This window comes from Trichosurus vulpecula, chromosome 9 (assembly GCF_011100635.1).
Source record: "Trichosurus vulpecula isolate mTriVul1 chromosome 9, mTriVul1.pri, whole genome shotgun sequence".
NCBI classification, from domain to species: domain Eukaryota; kingdom Metazoa; phylum Chordata; class Mammalia; order Diprotodontia; family Phalangeridae; genus Trichosurus; species Trichosurus vulpecula.
The window spans coordinates 116,281,774-116,304,356 of record NC_050581.1 but is presented as its reverse complement, the minus strand read 5'-3'; the positions used below and the strand labels follow the sequence as shown (position 1 = coordinate 116,304,356).

Genomic DNA, 22,583 nt, shown 5'->3' with positions numbered 1-22,583 from the left:
GTCCCTCACTCAAGGCCCTTCTGTTTTGATTTCTCTTCTATGTATTATGTGCTCCAGAAAAACTGAGCTGCTGGACCGCCTTGTGCTTTCCTGCCACCATACCTTTAAAAGCTCATGCACTCTAAGCTCTTCTCTGTGACAGGAGTGTTCTCCCTTCCCTCCTGCTTTTTGAATTTCTACATATTCTTTAAAGTCAAACTCAAACAGCCTCTCTTCCAGGAAGCCTTCTCTGATCCCCCATCACATATTCTCCTCCATCCTCGACTACTAGATTTCATACAGCATTTTTCTTAAGATTTTATACTACATTGATCTATACAGTGTTTATCCCACTTCTGGATTGTGAGTCCCATGAGTGTCTTAGCTACACTTTGTATCTCCTCCAGTAAGGAAAAGAGAACTCAATACATAGCAGACACTTAATGGAAAAAAAAACTGCCGGATTTAGTTATATTTGTAGCAATTAGGGTTCCCTTTGAATCATTCAAGACATTTGGGTAAAGAAAAGTAAATTTCTGCCTTCCATTCACTTACTGACTGACGAAAAACCAGCCAATCAAAGTACTGAGAATGTCCAGCAAAGGATGCCATTTATTATTTCGGTCACATTGCTCTTGCCAACAGAGTCTCAGTGCTGCCCAGCATCACCTCCAGCCTGTGGCTCCAAGCATCAGTCAGTGCAAAGCATTTGTCTGGGTTGATCCTAGTTATGATGAGAGGGAACAAGAGTGCTGCTAAGTGACAGATGTTGGTCTCAGCTTGCCTTCTGTACAGCCTGGTCCATGGGTTCCTTCCAGCTAAATACTGCATTGGTGGACAGAAGTTTTCTGAGCAGCCATCATATATTTAGAGAGACCTTTCAAGGGTTATTGTAATAGTAAGGTAATAATAACAATGTAGATGATAATTGTCAAAATGCCTATGTAGTTCTGTATCGCAAAGTATACAAGACTCTCCACATAGAAGGTAGAAGACAGTAAACCATTTATTCAGACACCAGAAGACCATATCCCACAAGCCATTTATCCAGTCAGTCCATTTCATCATAACAGCAAGGAACCCAAAACATTCAATACACAATATAACAACCTTGAGCCTGGCCATCCCAAAACCTCTCCAACCCCCTTCTGGGGTCTTCCCCAAACACAAACTCACAGTATAGCTAAGTTAGTTTGTTCAGTTCTAAAAATCACAAAGGTGGCCATTAGCAGCCATCTCTCTCTCTCTCTCTCTCTCTCTCTCTCTCTCTCTCGCTCTCTCTCCCTCTCTCAGCATTTTTTGTGACATAACTTCCTTTCCCTATCAGGAAGCTCCTCCCACCACATATGTCGTAGGCTTCCTGTGATGTAAGCAGGTCACATGGCCCATTAATGGGTGGGAAAGATCTTCAAATCCAAATTGCTACTACAGTTATTTTTACTGATTTAACAATAAGAGCTCTCAACTATATGGCACTTTAAGGTTTTCAGGTTTTTTTCACAATAACCCTGTGAGGGAGGTGGTACGAAGCAAGGACAATGAGGATCTGAAAAGTGACATGACTTACCCATAAGCACACAACTAGTGAGCATTAGAAGCAGGATTTTAATTCAGGTTGCTTGACTCCAGCAGCTGCAGCACACCACACCACATCCCATCACACTGCCTCCTTTACAAGGGGCCAAGTGTCAGGAAATACCCTAAATGAACAGCTCTTCACTCTGCCATCATGACTGCATTTACACATGCCAGCTCATTGCTACCTTCATTCAATTTGGTCATACTCTTCAAAAGAAATGTGGGATGCGCAAATTTACAGACATCTCCAATCCAAATATTCACGTGGACTACATGTGCCCAAATTGTGGTACAGCCTTCCAAGCTTGTACTGGCCTGATCAACCAGTTGGACTTACTGTGCCTTCACCCCAACATAATGATGTCATTTTGGCCCTCTTCAAGCACTGAAGGACAACAACCAACCATCATATCCTTACTTAGGTGAGCTGGGTTCAACTCACCTAAAAATCCACACACGACCAGCACTGCGATATGTTTTCTATTTCCAGATTTGTTTTGAGATCTTGGAGCATAAACCTTAAAATCCTAAACGTCTCTCACATGTAATGATTCCTCTATCATTTATATGAATGTCATGAAGGTGTCATTAATATCTATCAATACTTTGAAATCCTGAGAATGAAGACTCTTGTTTCAACAATCCGGCTAGCAGCTGTAGTGGGGGTGTAAGATCCACCAACAGCTAGCACCCAGAAAGCTGCCAAAGCACAGGTTCCTTTGATCTGCTTAACTAAGGAAAGCTACATGAAGGTGTTGACAAGCTTACTTTAATTCAGCATACAAATATCATTCACTTAGTTCAGGGGAAAAAGCCAGCACCTTGAACTTCAGAGCAAATTACAAAGTACAAATTACAAACATCAACAGACAGACCAAATACAGATTCATAGTTACCAACACCTAGGTTCAGCCCGGGAGCTCGGAACAAGGGCTGGCCCAGAGTCACGTGTGCCACCACTGCTGTAGGTAAGAGCTCCCAAGGAAAGAAGGCCAACCCCTGGTTTTATATCTTTTTCAGCATCAGGGGTGAGTCACACATGCGACTCACCCACGTGACCTAAAATCGTCACAAAGAGGCGACTTAAACCCACGTGGTCTAAGAGTCTCTGATGTCCCAAACCTATCACTCAAACTCATTTGTAAACTAGGCCCTCCCCTGAGTTAGCCCCACCTTGGGCCCCACCTTAGTTACCAATCCACACCCACATAGGTTTGGTTAACACCTAATAAGGGTTAGAGCCTGGGGTTTAGCACTTAGTAAGACTCAATGAAATACACTGAATTACTCAAAGCAAACAAAAGCCAAACTCTTCAAGGGCACTTGTTGAACTAAGTGCTAAGGAGCCCATTTTGCTTACCAACACAACTCTCTAAACCATATATTGCAATCATTACATGTTTTCCCTGGTTTACACTTGTCCATTCCTTCAGCCTACCTGGGTGACCACAGAAACTCCTTCCTTCTCCCTCCACCAATGGGGTTTCTCTTCTCTTCCCCCTCACAGAAACTCTGCTATTGGCTTCAGTACTAACCCTCTATTCTTGCTTCTCACCTTACCCTAGGTCTGTTCTAGGGCAAGGTCTAACTTTGTTTCCACTGATCTAAAAGGAATAGATTTCTACAATCTGGTCTAGCCAAAGAAGGGACCCATTGTGTCCTAAGAGGCTGGTGAAGCTATGAAGTACAGTAGGCAGAAACAGCTCTAAAGCCTATGAAGAAACTGAGAAAATGAGGCATATAAAGAGGGAAAGAGGAGAGGACAGCCATGGACCACGGAGCTTTCCTGCCTGGGCCACTCCTGCACACATTTTCCAGAATATTCAGGTTAGGAGGTCCTTTAGAATATAAAACACAGAACTTCATCCTTAGAGATCATCTCGTACAGATTTCTCATTCTGTAGATGAGGAAACTGAGGCTCAGGGAGGGGAAGCAATTTCTCTAAGGTCACACGGCAAGGAAAAGTAAGAAAACCAAGGCTAGGCAGTAGGTCTTCTGACTCAGAAACTAGCATTCTTTTCACTATACTATACTTCCTAACGCCCCTTCAGGGAGTCAGCTGAAAGGATTCACTGAGCAGCATTTGAAAAACTTCTTACCTGGTCTCTCTCTGGGTCTCAGTTTCCTCATCTGTAAAATGAAGGAGTTGGACTAAACCCCTTCCAGCACTAAGACCTTTTTTCCCTTATGGCTGCAATGCCAAGGAAACGCTGCGGCAAACTCGGCTTCCCCTGAGGAAGGGCACAACTTGCTGAGGTCAATGTTGACCATCCCCCTCCTCCACCCCAGCCTCCTATGGGCTCAGCCACATGCACAATGTCTTAGAGCCAGCCAGAGTTCCTCATCTCATATAACAGCCCTTCTCCATCACTTTTCTAGACTATAGGATTTACAATCTACTGTATACCTTTGCTGCCAAAGACAATCCCTGAAGCAGTGACAGCTCAAGTTATAACTTCCCCTGACATCCTTATTGAAGGGAAGTATCCCTCTTACTCTCCCTCTCCCTCCCTCCCTCTCTCTCTCTCTCTCTCACTCTCTCTCTCTCTCTCTCTCCCCCATACCCCAAAACACACATAACTATATGGTCTCCAGTAAAGAACCCTGGGCAGGGTATCAGGAGCTAGGGTCCTAATCCTGGCTCTACCACCACCACCAAGCTAGGTGATTCATGACACACATGATCTATGGACCTGCAGTATAGACTCATGGGGTCAGAGTCCATTAGTGCTAGAAAGAACCTTAGAGACAGACCATGGTAATACAACTTCTTCATCTCTCAGATGAGGAAACAGAGTCCCAGAGAAGTTAAGTGATTGTCCCAAGTTCTATAGCCCTACCTGTGAAAGCCCATCGGTCTTCTTCTATTTTCTTCTTGAGGTGCTTTATTTCAAAGTCCTTTTCCTTCACTAGTTTATACAGTCTTCCATTTTCATCTACAATTTCCCTGAGTTGTTCATGGAGTTGTTCAATCTCTTCTTCAAGCAACCTACAAGTTAAACCAGTCATTATTTCATTTGATGTTTCCTCCACTAAAATTCTCCTTCAACAAATCTCCATGATGTGAAAGGGACCCTGTGTTCTCAAAAGTTATCTCCTCCCAAACTGGAAAGACTCCAAATGGACTGTGTGTCTGTCATCTGAGGTCCAGCCTCATTAAACTCAGAAAAACCTCACCACTAGAGGGTTGGCCAGCAGGTAATAAATAAATGGTTTTAGTCATAACAACATTAGAGCAGCCAGAAGACATAGAGGGGGCATCTATACCACATCATTCAAGTGCTGAATGAATGCAATGAGACCTTGAGAGACATTTAGGAAAAATGACAAAGGTAGGGATCCCTTCTGCGGTTATAAATCTCAGCATATAAATCTGCTATTATATATCTCAGTATACCAAGAAAACAAAAAAGGACCTCCATTGAACTTTGTTTAGAAGCCAGAGTTCATTCATGTTTGTGTGTGGTTATATTCTGGGAACACTGAGGCAAAAAGGAAAGGGCAAAGGGCAAAAGAGAAAATGATAGAGGGTGAGCTTTAAAGAAGTCTCATAAACATACCATCACATTAAAACCAATCAGCTCCTGGGAAACTCACTAACATTGTGCTGAACATATTTCTTTAATGCAAAACACTCTCTTCTTTCCACAGAGGAAATCAAGTGAATAAACAAAATCATAATGAGCATTCATTTCAATTTGACTTTAAATGCTACGCAAATACATTTGTATAAAATTATGTAAACAGAGCACAGACCTTCAATCAAATGTACCAAATGCTAAAAGCAAATACTACACTGAAATCCATCTCTCATACTTAAAAAAATATATAAACATCATGATTTTGGAACTAATATCTTCCCTCATTTCTCTTATCCCCTGTTTCTTCCCCAACTCTATACTTCTGGTAGAAATTTGCTGGGCATGTGTGTCCGTTTACCTTTGGCTGAAGGTATCCTTGGCTGGCTGCCCACCCTCTCGAAGCAAGTTTAGCTCATTCTGGATTCCAAATGTCGCCTTTGGGTCATTTCCACCTCCTTTGAGGCTCATATGTTTTTCCCTTTTTTTCTCCAGCTGTCTTTGTAACCTCTTGTGCTGCTGTTCCTGTAGAGCCTTAAACTGAAGCCGTAAATTCTCATGCATCCCTTCTTCAGATTCCATTCCGTGCTAAAAACAACAACCACAACAGAAAGTTGATTAATAAGAGGATCAGAAAATTTAGATGATGCTTTCTGAAAACTTCCTTAATAGATTTTTAAAGATTTTATGTTATTTTTTTTTAGTTTAAAAAAATCTAGTTTCTCTTCATCCCACCTTCATCCACCCCAATGAAAAAAGAAAAAGAAAAGGAAGATAAAATCCTCTATACATAGCAAAGCAAAACAAATCTCTGAATTGGCCATGTCCAAAAAAGTATCTCATTCTGCACCCTAAGTCCATCATCTTCCTGTGGGGGGCATGTTTCATCATGCATACTCTGGAATTATGGTTGGTCATTGTGTTGATCAGAGTTCTTAAGTTTTTCAAAGTTGTCAATGTTGTAGGTGTATAACTTGTCCTCCTGGTTTTGCTCACTTCACTCTCTGTCACTTCATACAAATCTTTCCAGGTTTCTTTAAAACCATAGGCTAGGTGGTGCACTGGATAGAGTCTTGGGCCTGGAGTCAGAATAAACCCGAATTCAAATCCAGCCTCAGACACTTATTAGCTATGTGTCCTTGGGCAGGTCACGTAACCTCTGTTTGTCTCAATTTCCTCAACTATAAAACAAAGACTGTAATAGCACCTACCTCTCATAGCTATGAAATTCAAATGAGATAATAATGGTAAAGTGCTTAAGTAAAGCTATATAAATGCTAGATACAACTATTATTATTAAACCATCCCTTTTGTCATTTCTTGTAGCACAATAATATTCTATTATCCATATGTCATAATTTATTTAACTATTCCCCAGGGGAAGGACCTCCATCCCTTAGTTTCCAGTTGAGATGCTATAAATATTTTTGAATATGGAGGGGGCATATTTGGGGCATAAACTTAGCATTGGTATTTATAGCTAGGTCAACAGATGCGCACAATTTATTAACTTTTGGAGTACAGCTAGACCAATTCATGGCTCCACCAAGAGTGTGTAACCGTGCCTACTTTCCCATATAGCCTTCAACAATTGTAATTTTCTTTTTTATCAGCTTTGCCAGTCTGATGGCTAGGAAACAGAATCTCAGAGTTTCTTGAATGTACATTTCTCTAATTATTAGTGATTTGGGATGTTTATTCATATGGCTGTTGATGGCTTGGATTTCTTCTTTCGAAAACTGTCATTCCATATCCTTTGATCACTTATTGATTCAAAACTTTCTGAAAACCCCAACAAAATGATCACAAAAGTCCATCATATAGCACCTCATTAGAACAGATTTATTTACAATCAATCAGCAAGTATGTATTGAATGTTTAATATGAACTAGGCAAGAAGTGTTCTTGAGTAGAAAGAGCATTGGGTTAGACATCAGAAGACCTGGGTTCAAATCTCAGCCCTGTCTCTCATTGGGTCTGTCACCATGATCAAGTCACTCAGCCTTGCTAAACCTTAGTTCCTTATTTGTAAGACCAGGATAGTAATGCTATCTAGTCTCACTGGATTATCTTGAGAAAGTCCTTTGTAAACCTCATAGGAATTTGCTTTGTCCTGATTCTGTTGTGAGCCATTCATTCATTAATAGATACCTACCACATAGAGACTACACCATAAATTCGGCACAATCCCTGCTATTCTGATATTTGGAGTCTGGAAAAGAGGGAAGGCACAAGTGGAGCCCTTCCCAGTGTCCCCAATTAATCTCTTAAGGCCTCTTCTATTTCTCATGTTCTATGTTTAATTCAATTCACCAAACATTAAGCATTGACTTACTGTGCTCCACTCAAGAAGATGGGGAAGAGGTCTGAGATGTAGTTCAGATACGGCACAGTACCTGTGCAAGGCACGTTCAGAGAACAGAATGTTGTTCAGTTTGGCTGGCACATAGACTACATGGGGCAGAGTGCTAGGAGATAAGACTGGAAAGATAGGTTGGTGCCAGATTGTGGAAGGCCTTCAATGCCAGTTAAAGGAATTTAAACTTTATTAAGTAGGTAGTATGAGCAGCTAGATGGCACAGTGGGTAGAGCTCCAAGTCTGGAGTCGAGAAGACCTCCATTCAAATCCTGCCTCAGCCAGTCTCTGTGACCCTGGGCAAGTCACTTTATCCTATTTGCCTTATTAGTTTTCCTCATCTGTAAAATAAGTTGCAGAAGGCAATGGCAAACCATTTCAGTATCTTTGCCAAGAAATCCCAAATGGTATCATGAAGAGTTGGACAGGATTGAACCGACTGAACAACAACAAAGTAGGTAATGGGAAACAACTGAAGACGTATGAACAGAAGAATAGATCTTTGTGTGAGGAAGACTTATGTAAGATGAAGTGAAAGGAGGCAAAAGGGGAGGTGGGTCAAACCACACTCTCATGTGCATAATAAACATAGAGTATCTCTCTTACTAGAACATGGGAATCTTGGCATGCATTATGATTCTCCCTTGACTAGAATCATAGGATGTCAGAACTGACACAGAGGTCTGAAAGAGGCCCTTGAGTCTTGTGTAAGGTCACATAGCTACCAAGGGGCAGAATCAGAATTCAAGCCCAAATTTCTAACTGCACCCTCCATGCTTTTACATCTGTGTAACCCTGCCTCCAGAACATGGGAAGGTGCTAGAGACATCAGAAACCCTATTTCACTTTCTTTACATTGATCGCTTTTTCTTTCATTCGGTACTAAAAGTAAGTCCATTTATTTCTCCCAAGGCTATTGATAAAGTTTTTTTCCTGAGATAATGAACTATAACATTGATATAGAATAATTGGGGGGGGGGGAGCAGAGCCAAGATGGCGGCTGGAAAGCAGGGACTTGTGTGAGCTCTCCCCCAGGACCCTCCAAAAACCTATAAAAATGGCTCTGAATAAATTCTAGAACTACAGAACCCACAAAACAGCAGAGGGAAGCAGGGCTCCAGCCAAGGTCAGCTTGGATGGTGGCTGGGTATGTTCTATCGCACGGACCTGGGAGCGGAGGGGAGCAGAGCCCAGCGTGGTTCTGTGCCGGACCAACCAGACTGGGAGCCAGGCGGAACAGGCCCTAGCACCCTGAATCAGTGAGCTGTGGCAGTTACCAGACTTCTCAATCCACAAACACCAAAGACAACAGAGAAGGTTAGTGGGAAAAGCTGTGGGGACAGAGTGAAAGGAGTTCGTGGTTTGGCCACCACCCCGGAGGCAGCAGGGGAGGTGCAGCTACAGAACTACAGCTGCAGTTGCTTCTGGCCCCAGGCCCACCTGGTGGGAAGAATTAAGTGGCGGATCTGAGTAGGAGTGAAGAGCCTGCTGAAGATCTGAGTCGAGATCTGGGTTGGCAGTTCTTGGGAGAGGAGGAGCGCTGGTGTGACAGAGCTTGCTGTGTAGAAATAGCTCTGAAAACAAGAGCGCATCCCCTCAAGCTTGGGACAAAGTACTCTCTACTCCACAAGCAGTCATACCCCAACAAAAAGCTCAAGATTCAAGTAGTTGGCTGGGAACATGGCCAGGCAGTGAAAACGGACTCAGATTCAGACTCAGACTTTGGAATCTTTCTTTGGTGACAAAGAAGACCAAAACATACAGCCAGAAGAAGTCAACAAAGTCAAAGAGCCTACATCAAAAGCCTCCAAGAAAAACATGAACTGGTCTCAGGCCATGGAAGAGCTCAAAAAGGATTTGGAAAAGCAAGTTAGAGAAGCAGAGGAAAAATTGGGAAGAGAAATGAGAGTGATGCAAGAAAACCATGAAAAACAAGTCAATGACTTGCTAAAGGAGACCCAAAAAAATACTGAAGAAAACAACACCTTAAAAAATAGACTAACTCAAATGGCAAAAGAGCTCCAAAAAGCCAATGAGGAGAAGAATGCCTTGAAAGGCAGAATTAGCCAAATGGAAAAGGAGGTCCAAAAGACCACTGAAGAAAATACTACCTTCAAAATTAGACTGGAGCAAGTAGAAGCTAGTGACTTTATGAGAAATCGAGATATTATAAAACAGAACCAAAGGAATGAAAAAATGGAAGACAACGTGAAATATCTCACTGGAAAAACCACTGACCCGGAGAATAGATCCAGGAGAGATAATTTAAAAATTACTGGACTACCTGAAAACCAAGATCAAAAAAGGAGCCTAGATATCATCTTTCAAGAAATTATCAAGGAGAACTGCCCTGATATTCTAGAGCCACAGGGCAAAATAGAAATTGAAAGAATCCACAGATCACCTCCTGAAAAGGATCCCAAAAAGAAAACTCCTAGGAATATTGTCACCAAATTCCAGAGCTCCCAGATCAAGGAGAAAATACTGCAAGCAGCCAGAAAGAAACAATTTGAGTATTGTGGAAACACAATCAGAATAACCCAATATCCAGCAACTTCCACATTAAGGGATTGAAGGGCTTGGAATATGATATTCTGGAGGTCAATGAAGCTAGGATTAAAACCAAGAATCACCTACCCAACAAATATGACTATAATGCTCCAAGGCAAAATATGGACTTTCAATAAAATAGAGGACTTTCAAGCTTTCTCAGTGAAAAGACCAGAGCTGAATAGAAAATTTGACTTTAAGCACAAGAATCAAGAGAAGCATGAAAAGGTAAACAAGAAAGAGAAGTCATAAGGGACTTACTAAAGTTGAACTGTTTTGTTGACATTCCTACATGGAAAGATGATGTGTATAATTTATGAGACCTCAGTATTAGGGTAGCTGAAGGGAATACACACACACACACACACACACACACACACACACACACACACACATATGGACAGAGGGCACAGGGTGAGCTGAATATGAAGGGCTGATATCTAAAAAAAAATCAAATTAAGGGATGAGAGAGGAATATATTGAGAGAGGGAGAAAAGGAGAGATAGAAGGGGGTAAATTACCTCACATAAAAGTGGCAAGAAAAAGCAGTTCTGTTGGGAGGGAAGAGGGAGCAGGTGAGGGGGAATGAATGAATCTTGCTCTCATCATATTTGACCTGAGGAGGGAATAACATACACACTCAATTGGGTATCTTACCCCACAGGAAAGAAAGAGGAAGGAGATAAAAAGGGGAGATGATAGAAGGGAGGGCAGATAGGGGGAGGAGGTAATCAAAAGCAAACACTTTTGAAAAGGGACAGGGTCAAAGGAGAAAATTCAATAAAGGGGGATAGGGTAGGAAGGAGCAAAATATAGTTAGTCTTTCACAACATGAGTATTGTGGAAGGGTTTTGCATAATGATACACATGTGGCCTATGTTGAATTGCTTGCCTTCTTAGGGAGGGTGGGTGGGGAGGGAAGAGGGGAGAGAATTTGGATTTCAAAGTTTTAAAAGCAGATGTTCAAAAAAAAGTTTTTGCATGCAACTAGGAAATAAGATATACAGGCAATGGGGCATAAAATTCTATCTTGCCCTACAAGAAAGTAAGGGAAAAGGGGTTGGGGGGGGAGTGGGGTGACAGAAGGGAGGATTGACTGGGGAACTGGGCAATCAGAATATATGTCATCTTGGAGTGGGGGGAGGGTAGAAATGGGGAGAAAATCTGTAATTCAAACTTGGGAAAATTAATGCTGAAAATGAAAAATATTAAATAAATAAATAATGATTTTTAAAAATATATATATATATATAAAATAATTTTCATAAGATTTTGTTGGTGATGAGAAGCACCATTACATTAATGATCTTATGTCCTAGTAAAGTTAGGTTCAAATCTTGACACTGACACTTAGTAGCTGTGTGACCAAGGACAAGTCACTTATCCTTTCTAAACCTCACTTTCCTACTTCCTAAAAAACAGTTCAATACCTTTCCCACAGGGTTGTTTTAAGGAAATGATACAATGTATGCAAAATACTTTGTAAACTTTAAAGCGTTTATATAAATGCTTGGTACCATTAAGTTGAAGGTATATGAGAGTAGCTTTCTCCTTAATTAAGCAGCCTTATTTTGGCAACTGTTTCTCCATCCCCTGACTTTTGGAGAAGCCCAAATGTCTACATGGCCAATCCCAAATGTGCCCGTCCCAATTGGCCATTACTACTAAGTACCTGAAAATGTCTCCCCCAGAAGGCTTACAGCCCAGAGGGAATAAAAACAAAATCCGGAATATCTTACCTTGAAGTTTGCAGAGGTTTTTCTACCCCACAACTCTGCGAAGATGGAGGCAGCATGAGTATTACCGAGCCCACTATATGAAAAAGGAAACTGAATCTTCAAGAAGCGGAACAAGCTGCCAGTGAGTGACCAGCAGACCAGCAAGGGTCTGAGAGGCCTCCAGGCACATCTGCTGCCAGAGTCCTAGCCCTGAGCACTGTGGGCAGAGGAAAACAGCGTGCCCTGGCTGTAGAGCTGACTGACTGACCACTTCCTGGGAGCGGAGGAGGCCTGCACCTGGCTGGGCCTAATTTTCCTTCACTATAAAATGAGGCTAAGTCTCCTAAGGCTGTCATAAAGTGTTTTTACAATCTTTAATATGCTATAGAGAGAGTTTAAGCTAACAACAATAAATAACAAATCACAAAGGGGCATGTTATAATGTAAGATTCCTAAGAGCAGATGCAGAGAGAGAAAAGCAGAACTAGGAGAATACAGTTGATGACAGTGAAAATATAAAGGAAGCCAGACTGAGAAACTGTAATAATCCCAATCCTGGACAACAGATAATGATGTGATTGATACACACACACACACACACACACACACACACACACACACACACACAATATATATATATATATATATATACACATATGTATATATAATATATATTTTATATTATAATACACACATGAACATATATCGTGGCTCAGTGGAAAGAATGTTGAGTGCTGGATTTGAAATCAGAGGACTGAGCCTCAGTTTCTTCACCAGCAAAATGATGATGACCTCTCAAGTCCTTTCTGTCTCTAAGTCTATGATCCCATGACCTTTGAAGTCCCTTCTATCTGTAACCTTGTGCTTTTAAAATACTCTTGAGAGAGAGAGGTGAAGAGCTACCAGGGCAGAATGTTGCATGCATTATAAGACTCAGCCACTAAATCAATTGTTTTTTACATAACTGGGTTATTTTGTTTTTTTTTCTGTTACAAAGAAAGGTTCAATTCCAGGGTGGGGTTAGGAGCTATATCTAGATATGGGTGTGAGGTAAAAACAAAAGGCATCAAGAATTTTTTTTAAAGAATGAACTTGATATCAAATGTGTTCCTTATTACCTGTGTGGCCTTCGGCAGTCACTTCCTTCTCTGAGCCTCAGTTCCCCCAAGTGTAAAATATTGGTCTCTGAGGTTCCTTCCAGGTCTAAATCCTATGGTATCATAATCTTTCTTTGCCTTTGAAGGCCTGCACAGGCCTTACAACTTACCACTCACACTGGAAACAATCTCTCCCTCCTATGAGTTCCTCTTAGTCCCTGTGCCCCTTATATGTCACATCCAATCATATATGCGCTTTGACATCTTTCTTTTCTTCCAAACCAAATTGGCCAATGATTTTTAATTTTTTTCAAAATTTCAAAAAAAATTATTTTTTTCAAAAATATCACCTCTCTGCTGTTGTTTTGTACTGTTATTTAATTTTTTAATGCCTATAATATCCCCAATTCACCTGGAGGTTCCTTGAGGGCAGGGACCCTGAACTTCACAGGAGACAGCCAGGTGGTACCATGGGTAAGAGGACCCTGGATTTAGAGTTAGGAAGCCCAGAGTTCAAATTTGACCTCAGACATTAGCTTTGTGACCTTGGAAAAGTCCTTTAACTGTGTTTGCCTCAGTATCCTCATCTCTAAAATGGGGATAATAATAGCACCTACCTCCCAGGGTTGTGTGAGGATCAAATGAGATAATACCTATAAAGCACTTTGTAAACCTTAGACCACTTCAGAACTTGCCACTTCTATTATGAGATATATATCCCCTACAGAATCAATCTGTATAGTTACAGAGAGGTATTCCGTAAGCACAATTTTATTATTTGGTTATGGTACAATTTTTAGCTCTTCCTGAGTTCATCAAATATTTACATTTTTCCTAAGTGCTTGATATACTTGAAAAGATAAACAACTGTTGCTCCAATATCACCTTTTGTCAACATCCTGGCTAACACTGTAGTTAAGTGCTACTCAGATGAGTGAGCAACATCAGGAGTCATTTCAGCTGATTTATCGTGTTTAAACAAGAACAACTGAGTGACAATTAAAAGAGCACACAAACAAAATTAGAGCTGGGCAGATGAAAAGGTCAATAGAAGGTTGTTGCTACAGTACAGATTATAAAAGCAACGATATTCTTTCTTCCTCAGATCAGAATTGGCATCTGCCTTTCTAGTATGCATAGAAATCATTGCCACCACAGAACACAGTAAACACATCCATGTATGTTTATATAAGGTTTATGTATACTTCACTAATTCAGAGATCCATTTGTTCATCAGCATGGGTAAATTCCCTCCAGCAATGCCGATCGCTGCCTCTTCCAATCTTAGTCTTGGCTTACTGTGTCCAAAATGATTCATCCCCTGGCAGTCCTCAAAGGACAAGCACAAAGTCGGTTTACAAATTGGTCATTTAAAGCCTTATCAACTTGGTAGCATTTTCAGAAGCTTATAATCCAACTGGTCTGACCTTCAAAGACCCAGAATCACCTCCATACCTCAATAAGGCAGTTAAGAAGGACATGAGGGTGATAGGAGTTACAGCTGAAATGGACCTTATAGATCACCTGGCCTATCTCTCTTGTTTTATAGATGCAAAGATGGTTTATGAATGCAGATTAAAATATTTTTGGTTTTCCCTTCTTGCTGGCTCCTGTTTAGAATTGTCTATGTAAATGCTATACTGGCTCACTCTCTATGAAACTGATGGATCCAGTCACAACGAACTCTTACCCCAGCACTTATTACCTCACCACTCACTTGGCCCTTGTCTCTCTGATGCGTGCCCTACTGAAAATCACAAATTGGTGGTGAACCATCATTTGCAAAAAGCTGAACTCTTGACATCTGATATTTAATAGAGGATGACTTAATGGAAAATGTGACTATCCATTTCTTTAGGGTACTTTAAGACTTATCCCATACCCAATGCCTCCACTCAGTCTTCAACTCTTTATAACTTGGTTTTGATTCTCCCTACTCTATTGAAATTTTCTCAAAGGTCACCAAGGCCAAATGCAATATCTTTTATTTAGTCCTCATCACCTTTACTTCTCTCCTCCTATGTATTCTCTTCTCCTTTGATTTTAGAGACTCAGTATTCTCTTGGTTCTAACTCCTATATCTCTAACCACTCCTCTATCGCATTTGCTGTTCCTTATTCTTTTTCTAACCCCTTGAGTTGAGTGTTCCCCAAAGGTTTGTCTCTGGCCTCTTTCTCTCTCTACACTCTTTCCCCTGGAAGTTTTATTCACTCTCAAAGCTTCAACTATTTCCTCCATGCAAATGACTCCCAAACCTACATTTATAGTCCTGATCTCTTTCTTCTGAGCTTCAGACCTGCATCCTCCATATGAGAATTCCAGGTTGACAACTGACTCTCAGCATGTCCAAAACCAAGTTCATTATCTTTCCCCAAAAAACCTCCTCCTCCTGCCTTCATTATTTCTATCTGCAGCCCCATCATTTGCCCTTACCCTCTCTCCTGCATCGGTGACTTCTTTAGCATCTTGGACTCTTCCCCCTCCTTCAGCTCTCATATCCAGTCAGTGACAGAGTCCTGTGAATTTCAGCTCCTAAAATATCTCACATCTGTTCTCCATTGCCATTCCTCTAGTACAGACCCTCTTTCTCACCTTCCTGAATTCCATCCTCTCCTTTCTCCGATCAAAACTGTGTAGGAACAGTCTTTGTTGTGCCTAAGTTGAAGGGCATCGATGATGACACAGAGAAAGCATACAGATAGAGTCTTGAAGTCAGATTTTACCCCTAGAGGGCCTTAGGGAACTAGACTGTACATTGGAAAGGAGTCACTGATCTCCAAGGGTAGAGGAAGTTTCCTCAGGGGTGTTCCCTACACCAATGAAATCACAGGTTGGGCCAATAAAAATGAGTAAATTCAGTGATGTCACTTTTCACCTCAAAAAAAAAAAAAAACAAATCCACATGCAGAAAAAGAACTACGGACTCTGACTGCAGACCGAAGCACACTATTTGCTCTCTTTTTGTTTGTTTGTTTCTTCTTTCTCATGGTTCCTCTCATTGGTTCTAATGCTTCTCTACAACATGACTAATGTGAAAATATATCTAATATGAATGTATATGTGGAGCCTGTATCAGACTACATGCTGTTTTGGGATGGGAGGAGGGGAGGGAGGGTGAGAAAATTTGGAACTCAAAATCTTATGGAAGTGAATGTTAAAATTTTAAAATAAATAAATTTAAAAAAAAATAAGTAATTCCCTATTGCCTAAAGAGTCTAATACTGAAGCTCCTTAGCATATCATTTGTAGGCCCCACACCACCTGATGATGCTCTATCTTTCCAGCCTTATCTCACATTACAGCCTTCTATATACTGTAGGTTCTAATCAAACTGGACTATTCTCTAATCTCTAAACATGCTCTGCATTCATTCTCCTCCAAGAAATCACCTTCCCTCCCCAAGCAGGGCTTGTGAAAAAGTCAACTCAAAAGCTGCCTCCACCTGGAATGCTTCTCAGAAGCCCCATTGATAACAAACTTTCCCTTTGATTTAACATGTCATTTTGTTTGTTCTTCTCTTATGCACTTATTATATAATTATCTGTGTTGATGTTGCCCTACTAGTCTATAAACCAGGGGTGGGGAACCTGTGGCCTTAAGGCCACATGTGGCCCTCTATGTCCTCAAGTGCGGCCTTTTGGCTGAATCCAAACCTGGCAGAACAAATGTCCTTAATAAAAGGTATAGTATAAGTTTATAGTATAAGCTCTCTAAGGGCAAAGCTGTATCTTAACTAAACAATATCCCCCAATGTCTAGTACAGGGCTCTGTACGGAGTAGGTGCTTAATAAATGTGGAATTAATAAATAATTACAAATGGCTGGCAATTACGTAGCACTGTACAAAATGCCAAACCTCATAACAACCCTAAGAGGTAGACAGAATAGGTATACACATTTTATAGTTAGTAATAATATTTCATTTCTATAGAATTTTAAAGTTTACAGAGAATGTCTAGAAAAATAATCCTGTGAGATAGGCTACAAGTAACATCCCCACTTTACAGATGAACAAACTGAGCCTCAGAGAGTTTGCCCAAATTAAAACAAAGCTAGTATGTAGCAGCCCTAAGGTTTGAACCCAGGTCTCTTGACTTCAAATCCAAAGCCCTTCCCAATACACCATAGTTACTGACCTGAACACACAGCCCTACACATATTGAGTGTTCATTGATTCATCCACTGATACCTGTTTGTTGGAAACTGTTGGGGGTATCCCAGATTTAGGATATAGGAAGGGTCCCAGTTTGTGAGGAAGTCCTTGAAGGCCACATGGAAACAAGCTGTCAGATGTATGTCATGGGCCCAAATGTCAGATGCTATTTTTAGAGGCCACAGAGGGGAGGCAGGAGCAACCAGAATGAAAGATGTGAAATGGAAAAATGGTAGAGTTTGTTGACTCCAAAACTAAATACTCAGATGCAGTGATAAATTATTCCTATCATCCTGAAGAGGTGCCCCAAGGGATCTGGCAACAGCCTGTACTGTTCAGTATTTTGGTTAGTGAATTGGAGGAAGAAATGGATGGCAAATTTTCAGATGATGCAAAGTAAGGAGGGATCACTAACACATTAGATAACAGAATCCAAAAAGGCTAGAATGACAGATGGAATCTAATAGGATGAAACCTAAGAGTGATAAATATAATATAAATATAGTGATATATAAATTAAATTAAACATACTATATAGTGATAAATACAATAAATGCACTAGGGTTCAAACTATCAACTACACAAAGAGAGGACAGAAGGGAGATACCCAGACAGTAGTTTGTGAGAATAATAACTTGGGAGGTTAGGGTTAGGGATAGTACTTGCAACGTCAACATGAATCAACAATGTATTAAGCAGCCAAACCTACTAATATGATCTTGGACTTCATTAATGAAAATATAGTGTCCAGAGTGAGAGTAAGTGACAGTCTCACTCGTACTCTGTACTCATAAGACTGTATCTGTAGGACATTTGTCAGTTCAGGACTCCATATTTTAGGAAAATGACACACAAACTTTAGTGTGTCCAGAGAATCAGAAGATGGATCAAAGGATTTGGAAAAAGAGAAAATCTTAGAGATTGTTTAGTCCAGCCACCTCATTTTATAGGAACATAAGGAAATTAAGGTGAGCAGGACTTGGATGGTAAAGGAAAATGTTTCATGTAAAAAAACAAACAAAAATTTCCTAACAATGACAGTTTTCCCAAAATGCAGCTGTAAATTCGGAAGTAGCAAGCTCTCCATCACTGGAGATCTTCCGGATAGGATCAGCTGACTTTGTCCTGCATATTTTAGAGAGGAAATCTATTTTTAGGGTACAGGGTGGCTTAAGTGTCCTTTGAGGTCCCTTCCAGCTCTCAGTCTGTGTTGCGCATTTCTCTTAGGATTTGTGATGGGGTGGAGGAGTAGAGGAGTCTCTTGATGCACAGAATGACCTAGGGTGAAAACAGCACTAGGTGGTGGAGAGGGGAGGGAGAAAAAGGGGTCTGGGTATTGAAGCGGTAGTCTCTATGGCTGTGGCAACAAGTGCGAGTCCGTGAGAGGCTCACTTTTTTGTTGCCCCGAGCCCTGTATGCCTAGGATGATGCCCGTGTGAGCTAGCAGCCTGTCTGGGTGACCTAGGAGTAAGAGAAAGCAGTCCCTGAGAGTCAGGCAAGGTTTCAAGAACGGGTCTAGCCAGGACACTAGTTCCTCCGTCAGTCGGTCGGGGCGGGAGCTGTGTCCCCAGGTGTATGTTTGTCTGGCAGGTAGAGTCTGTTTGTATCTATGTTTGGGGAGGGGGAAGAAGGGGCCTGTTTCTTCGACCAGAGGGGTTCAAAGAGCTGGGCCTTCATTTTACAGCTAAGGAAACTGAGGCCCGGAGCAGTGGAGGGAGTCTCAGCTCTGGAGCAGGATTCAAACCGCGGTCCCATGACTCCAGGCTGGGCGCTCCCTGGGGAGCATCTCTGCAGCGCTGCAAGCGGGGACTCGTCCCGTCTGTCCACGCGTCTGTCCGTCTGCGAGACGGAAGCTCAGGGCGGGTCTGCGGGCTCGGCCCGCGCCTAGGCACTCACCCAAGCGAAGGGACCCAGGTCGGGGCCCGGGCTGGACCGGTTTCGCTCTGTCTTGGACTCTCTGAGTACCGAGGCGCCTCTGTAGTCACTCACCCAGGGATGCCGGGGACGCGCTGCCCCGAGCAACAGTCACCACGGCAACTGCGCCGCGCGCGTGACGTCATCACGCCCCTACGGAAGCCGAAACGGGAGGAGCGGAGGCCCGGGTCGGGTGGCCGCGTCCTTCGCGTTCCCTGCTCTAGGGAATAAAGAGGGGCTGAAGTGAGGAGCTGGGAACTTCAAGGCCTAGCCTGGGCTGCCTCCTGCCGGGAGCCTTCCCTGACTTCACCCCCACCCCGGATCTCTCGCGCAGGACGGGGCTTCTGCCTCTTTCCAGCACACAGCTTGTGGTGTAGACCCGGCTCTGCTGGGAGACCTTGAGCAAGTCACTTCGTCTTTCATGGCCCTTTAATCTGTAGAGTGGGGTGGGAAGGGTGTATGTGTGGAGGAAGGAATAAACATTCATTAAGCACCCACTGTGTGCGCTTAAACGCTTCCTAATTATTGCCCTCACAACAACCGTAGGGGATGGGGTGCTATTATTTTCCTCCTTTCACAGAGGAGGGAACCGAGGCCGACAAGAGGTTAAGGGTCACACGGCTAGGCAGTGTCTGAAGCCAGATTTGAACTCATGAAGAGCAGTCTTCCTGACTCCAAGCCCAGTGCTCTGTGCACTATGGCGCCACCTAGTGACAGGTCACTTAATTTTCTGGTTACCTGGACTGTAAAATAGGACCGATACTTAGCTGGGGAGCACCAAGGTCCTCATCCCCTCTCTGCAAGCCAGACTTCTTGGTGAAGGGAGACAGAGCTGACTGCCCCTTCTCCGTTGGATTATTGAAGACCATCCCCTCTGGCCCCGGAACAGGACCCCAAAGAGGCTAGAACCAGGAGCCGAAGTACCAATCAAGGGAAGGGGCTGGAGCAGCAAAGCAGCAAATGTAGTCAAGTGACACTGTGGCAGCCAGACAGTTACATGGAGCCCCACACTCAGTGCACTGTAGTTATCGGGACTACAGTCTCCAGGACCTGTGGGAGGAAGGGCTTCTCTTGACTTGTTCTTGAATGTGGGCCCTTTCTGTACCTTTTAATGCATTAATACGTTTGAAGCTTTCTTAGCCTTAAAAAAAGGTCGTGAGTAAGAAATCTCCTTTCTTGGAAGGAGATACTGTGCCCAGATCTAAATGGGTGGAGGCAGCAAACCAGCTAAGGGAGAGGTCCCATAAAATTATACAGGCCCTTCAGGTGGGAAGGAGCCGGTACGTCTAACACAAAGGTTCCATTCGGATATGGGGGGAGGAAATGGACTCGTCCAGAATGAGGGATTTATAGCTAGCTCTTCATTTAGAGATATATCCGTATAGATATAAAGATAGGTATTTAGGTGGGTAGTTCTGTGTTTTAGCATAGGCAGTAGTAATTGTATATTTTAAATATTTGCCATAGCAGCTGCCAAATCCTAATAGCTCCCTGGTGAGCTCCGAGGCAAACACGAGCTTTGTACAATTGGGTGTTTTGCAGGATGGTTGTGAATGATTTCTGTGGCAGTCTGGAAGATGCAAGCTCAAATTAGACCTCAGGCACTTCCATGCTGTGCGACCCTCGGCGAGTCACTTAACCCTGTTGGCCTCGGTTTCCTCATCTGTAAAATGAGTTGGAGAAGAAGATGACAAACCGCTCCAGCATCCTTGCCAAGAAAACTCCAAATGCAGTCGTGAAGAGCGGGACATGACTGAAACGACTGAACAACAACAACAAATGCATTATGATGAAGTTGCCGTTGGAAGGAATCCACCAATTGCTGCTTCCTTTTTGGAGGGGGAGGGGGTAAAATAGTGAAAAAAAAAAAAAGAGAAAGGACCAGGCACCAGCTGCCTTATGCAGCCATCCCGAAACTGAAGCCTTCCCAAAGGCTGAACATCAGCCTCATGTCCCAAAGGAATCCACTCAGGTGCAGTCATGACTGCAGGTTCAGGCTTGGTACCAAAAGTATATACCTGAAGGGGACCGGGTGCCACTTGGCTATGATTTTGGACAAGCTTCTGAGTGCACTCAAGAAGAGAATCCAGCTTGAGTCCGTGCTCAAATGTAGGAAAGTGATGAATCTCATTTTTAAAATTTCAGTGTGCCATCGAAATGGAATCTTTTAATCGTTAAAAGGAGCCCTAGACCTGGAGCCAGAGGAGCTGGGTTTGAATTTTTGCTGCTTCTGCCCGTGAAATCCTCATCAAGTCACCCCACCTGTGAGGGGCATGAAGGGATCTCAGAGGCCATATAGTCCAACCTATGTCTGAAGAAGAACTGCCCTCCCCTTGCCACAAACATACCTGATAAAGTGATCTAGCCTTTGTAGGAAACTCTCCAGAAAGGGGGAACCCAGTACCCCCTGTGGCAACACATTTCACTTTTGGACACCCATAATTATTAGAAAGGCTTTCCATATATCAAGCCTAAATTTTCCTCTTTGTAATGTCCATCCACTGCCTCTAGAGCAGGGGTGGGGAACCTGTGGCCTTGAGGCCACATGTGGCCTTCTAGGTTCTTGGTGCAGCCTTTTGAGTCCAAATGGATTCAGTCAAAGGGCTGCACTTGAGGGCCTCTATGTGGCCTCTGGGATGCAGATTCCCCACACCTGCTCTAGACCTTGGGGGTAGGGGTGGGGGGCCAAAATAAATAAATCTATTTCCTCCTTTATTTAACAGCCTTCAGATATAGGAGGCTTCTCTCCTCCAAGCTAAATACATTTCCAGTTGCCTCTGGTGATGTTTGAATGATCTCTGCCACCTTGGTCATACTCCAGCTTAGCAGTGTTTTTCTTAAAATACAGAAGCCAAAAATGAACCCAGTACTTCCAATGTGGTCTGACCAGGGCACAGGACAGCAGGGGTAGCTTCCCACTAGACCTATATACCAGGAAAATCCAGGAGTTGAACTAAATGGAATCTAAATTCTTTTCCAGCTTTAAATCCTATGAACCTATATAGCTTGGAGGAGGCCGAGCACAGGGTAATAGAAGAACTGGTTTAGTAGTCAGGAGATCTGAGTTGTAGTCCTGACTAACATTTCCCGTATGAGAAAGTTACTTCACCTCAGTTTCAGTTTCCTCATTTGTAATACGGGGATAAACTAGTCCACCCACCTCATGGGTATGTTAAGAAATCTTATAGGGTGATGGAAATCAGAGTTATATATTCCCTGTCCACCTTGAAGTTTTACCCATCCCACACAGCCTCACTCAGAGTTCATAGGATTTAGAGCCAGAAGAAAGCTCCAAGGTCATCTGTTACAATAATAATGGCTAGCATTTGTATAGCACTTTAAAGTTTGCAAAGCACTTTAGAAATATTTAATTCTTACAACAATTCTAGGAGATGGGCACTAGTATCATCTCCATTTTACAGATGGAAAAAGTGAGGCAGAGGGTTGTTAAGTGACTTGCCCAGGGTCATCAGCTAGTTAGTGGCTGAGGTGGGATTCGAACTCTGCTTTTTCCTAACTCCAGGTCCAGCACTGTGTCCGTTGCACCCCTCCCTTTGGTATATTTGCTGCTGAAGCAAGCACACTCCCTCCCTTTAAAGAGACCCAGAGGAATTCACCTAGCTGCCAGGTAACAGAACTGAAATTTGAACTCAGGTCCTC

General features: G+C 42.6%; 1 protein-coding gene across 1 annotated transcript in view; it reads right to left on the bottom strand.

Annotated features, from left to right (window-relative positions):
• The window catches only part of CCDC13 (coiled-coil domain containing 13), a 103,846-nt gene extending 98,128 nt beyond the window's left edge, over window positions 1-5,718 (bottom strand). Inside the window, 2 exon segments of the mRNA XM_036739621.1 lie at window positions 4,399-4,547; window positions 5,498-5,718. Of these exon segments, the coding sequence (XP_036595516.1) occupies window positions 4,399-4,547; window positions 5,498-5,718 (370 nt within the window).
• Between the last annotated feature and the right edge of the window lie 16,865 nt (window positions 5,719-22,583).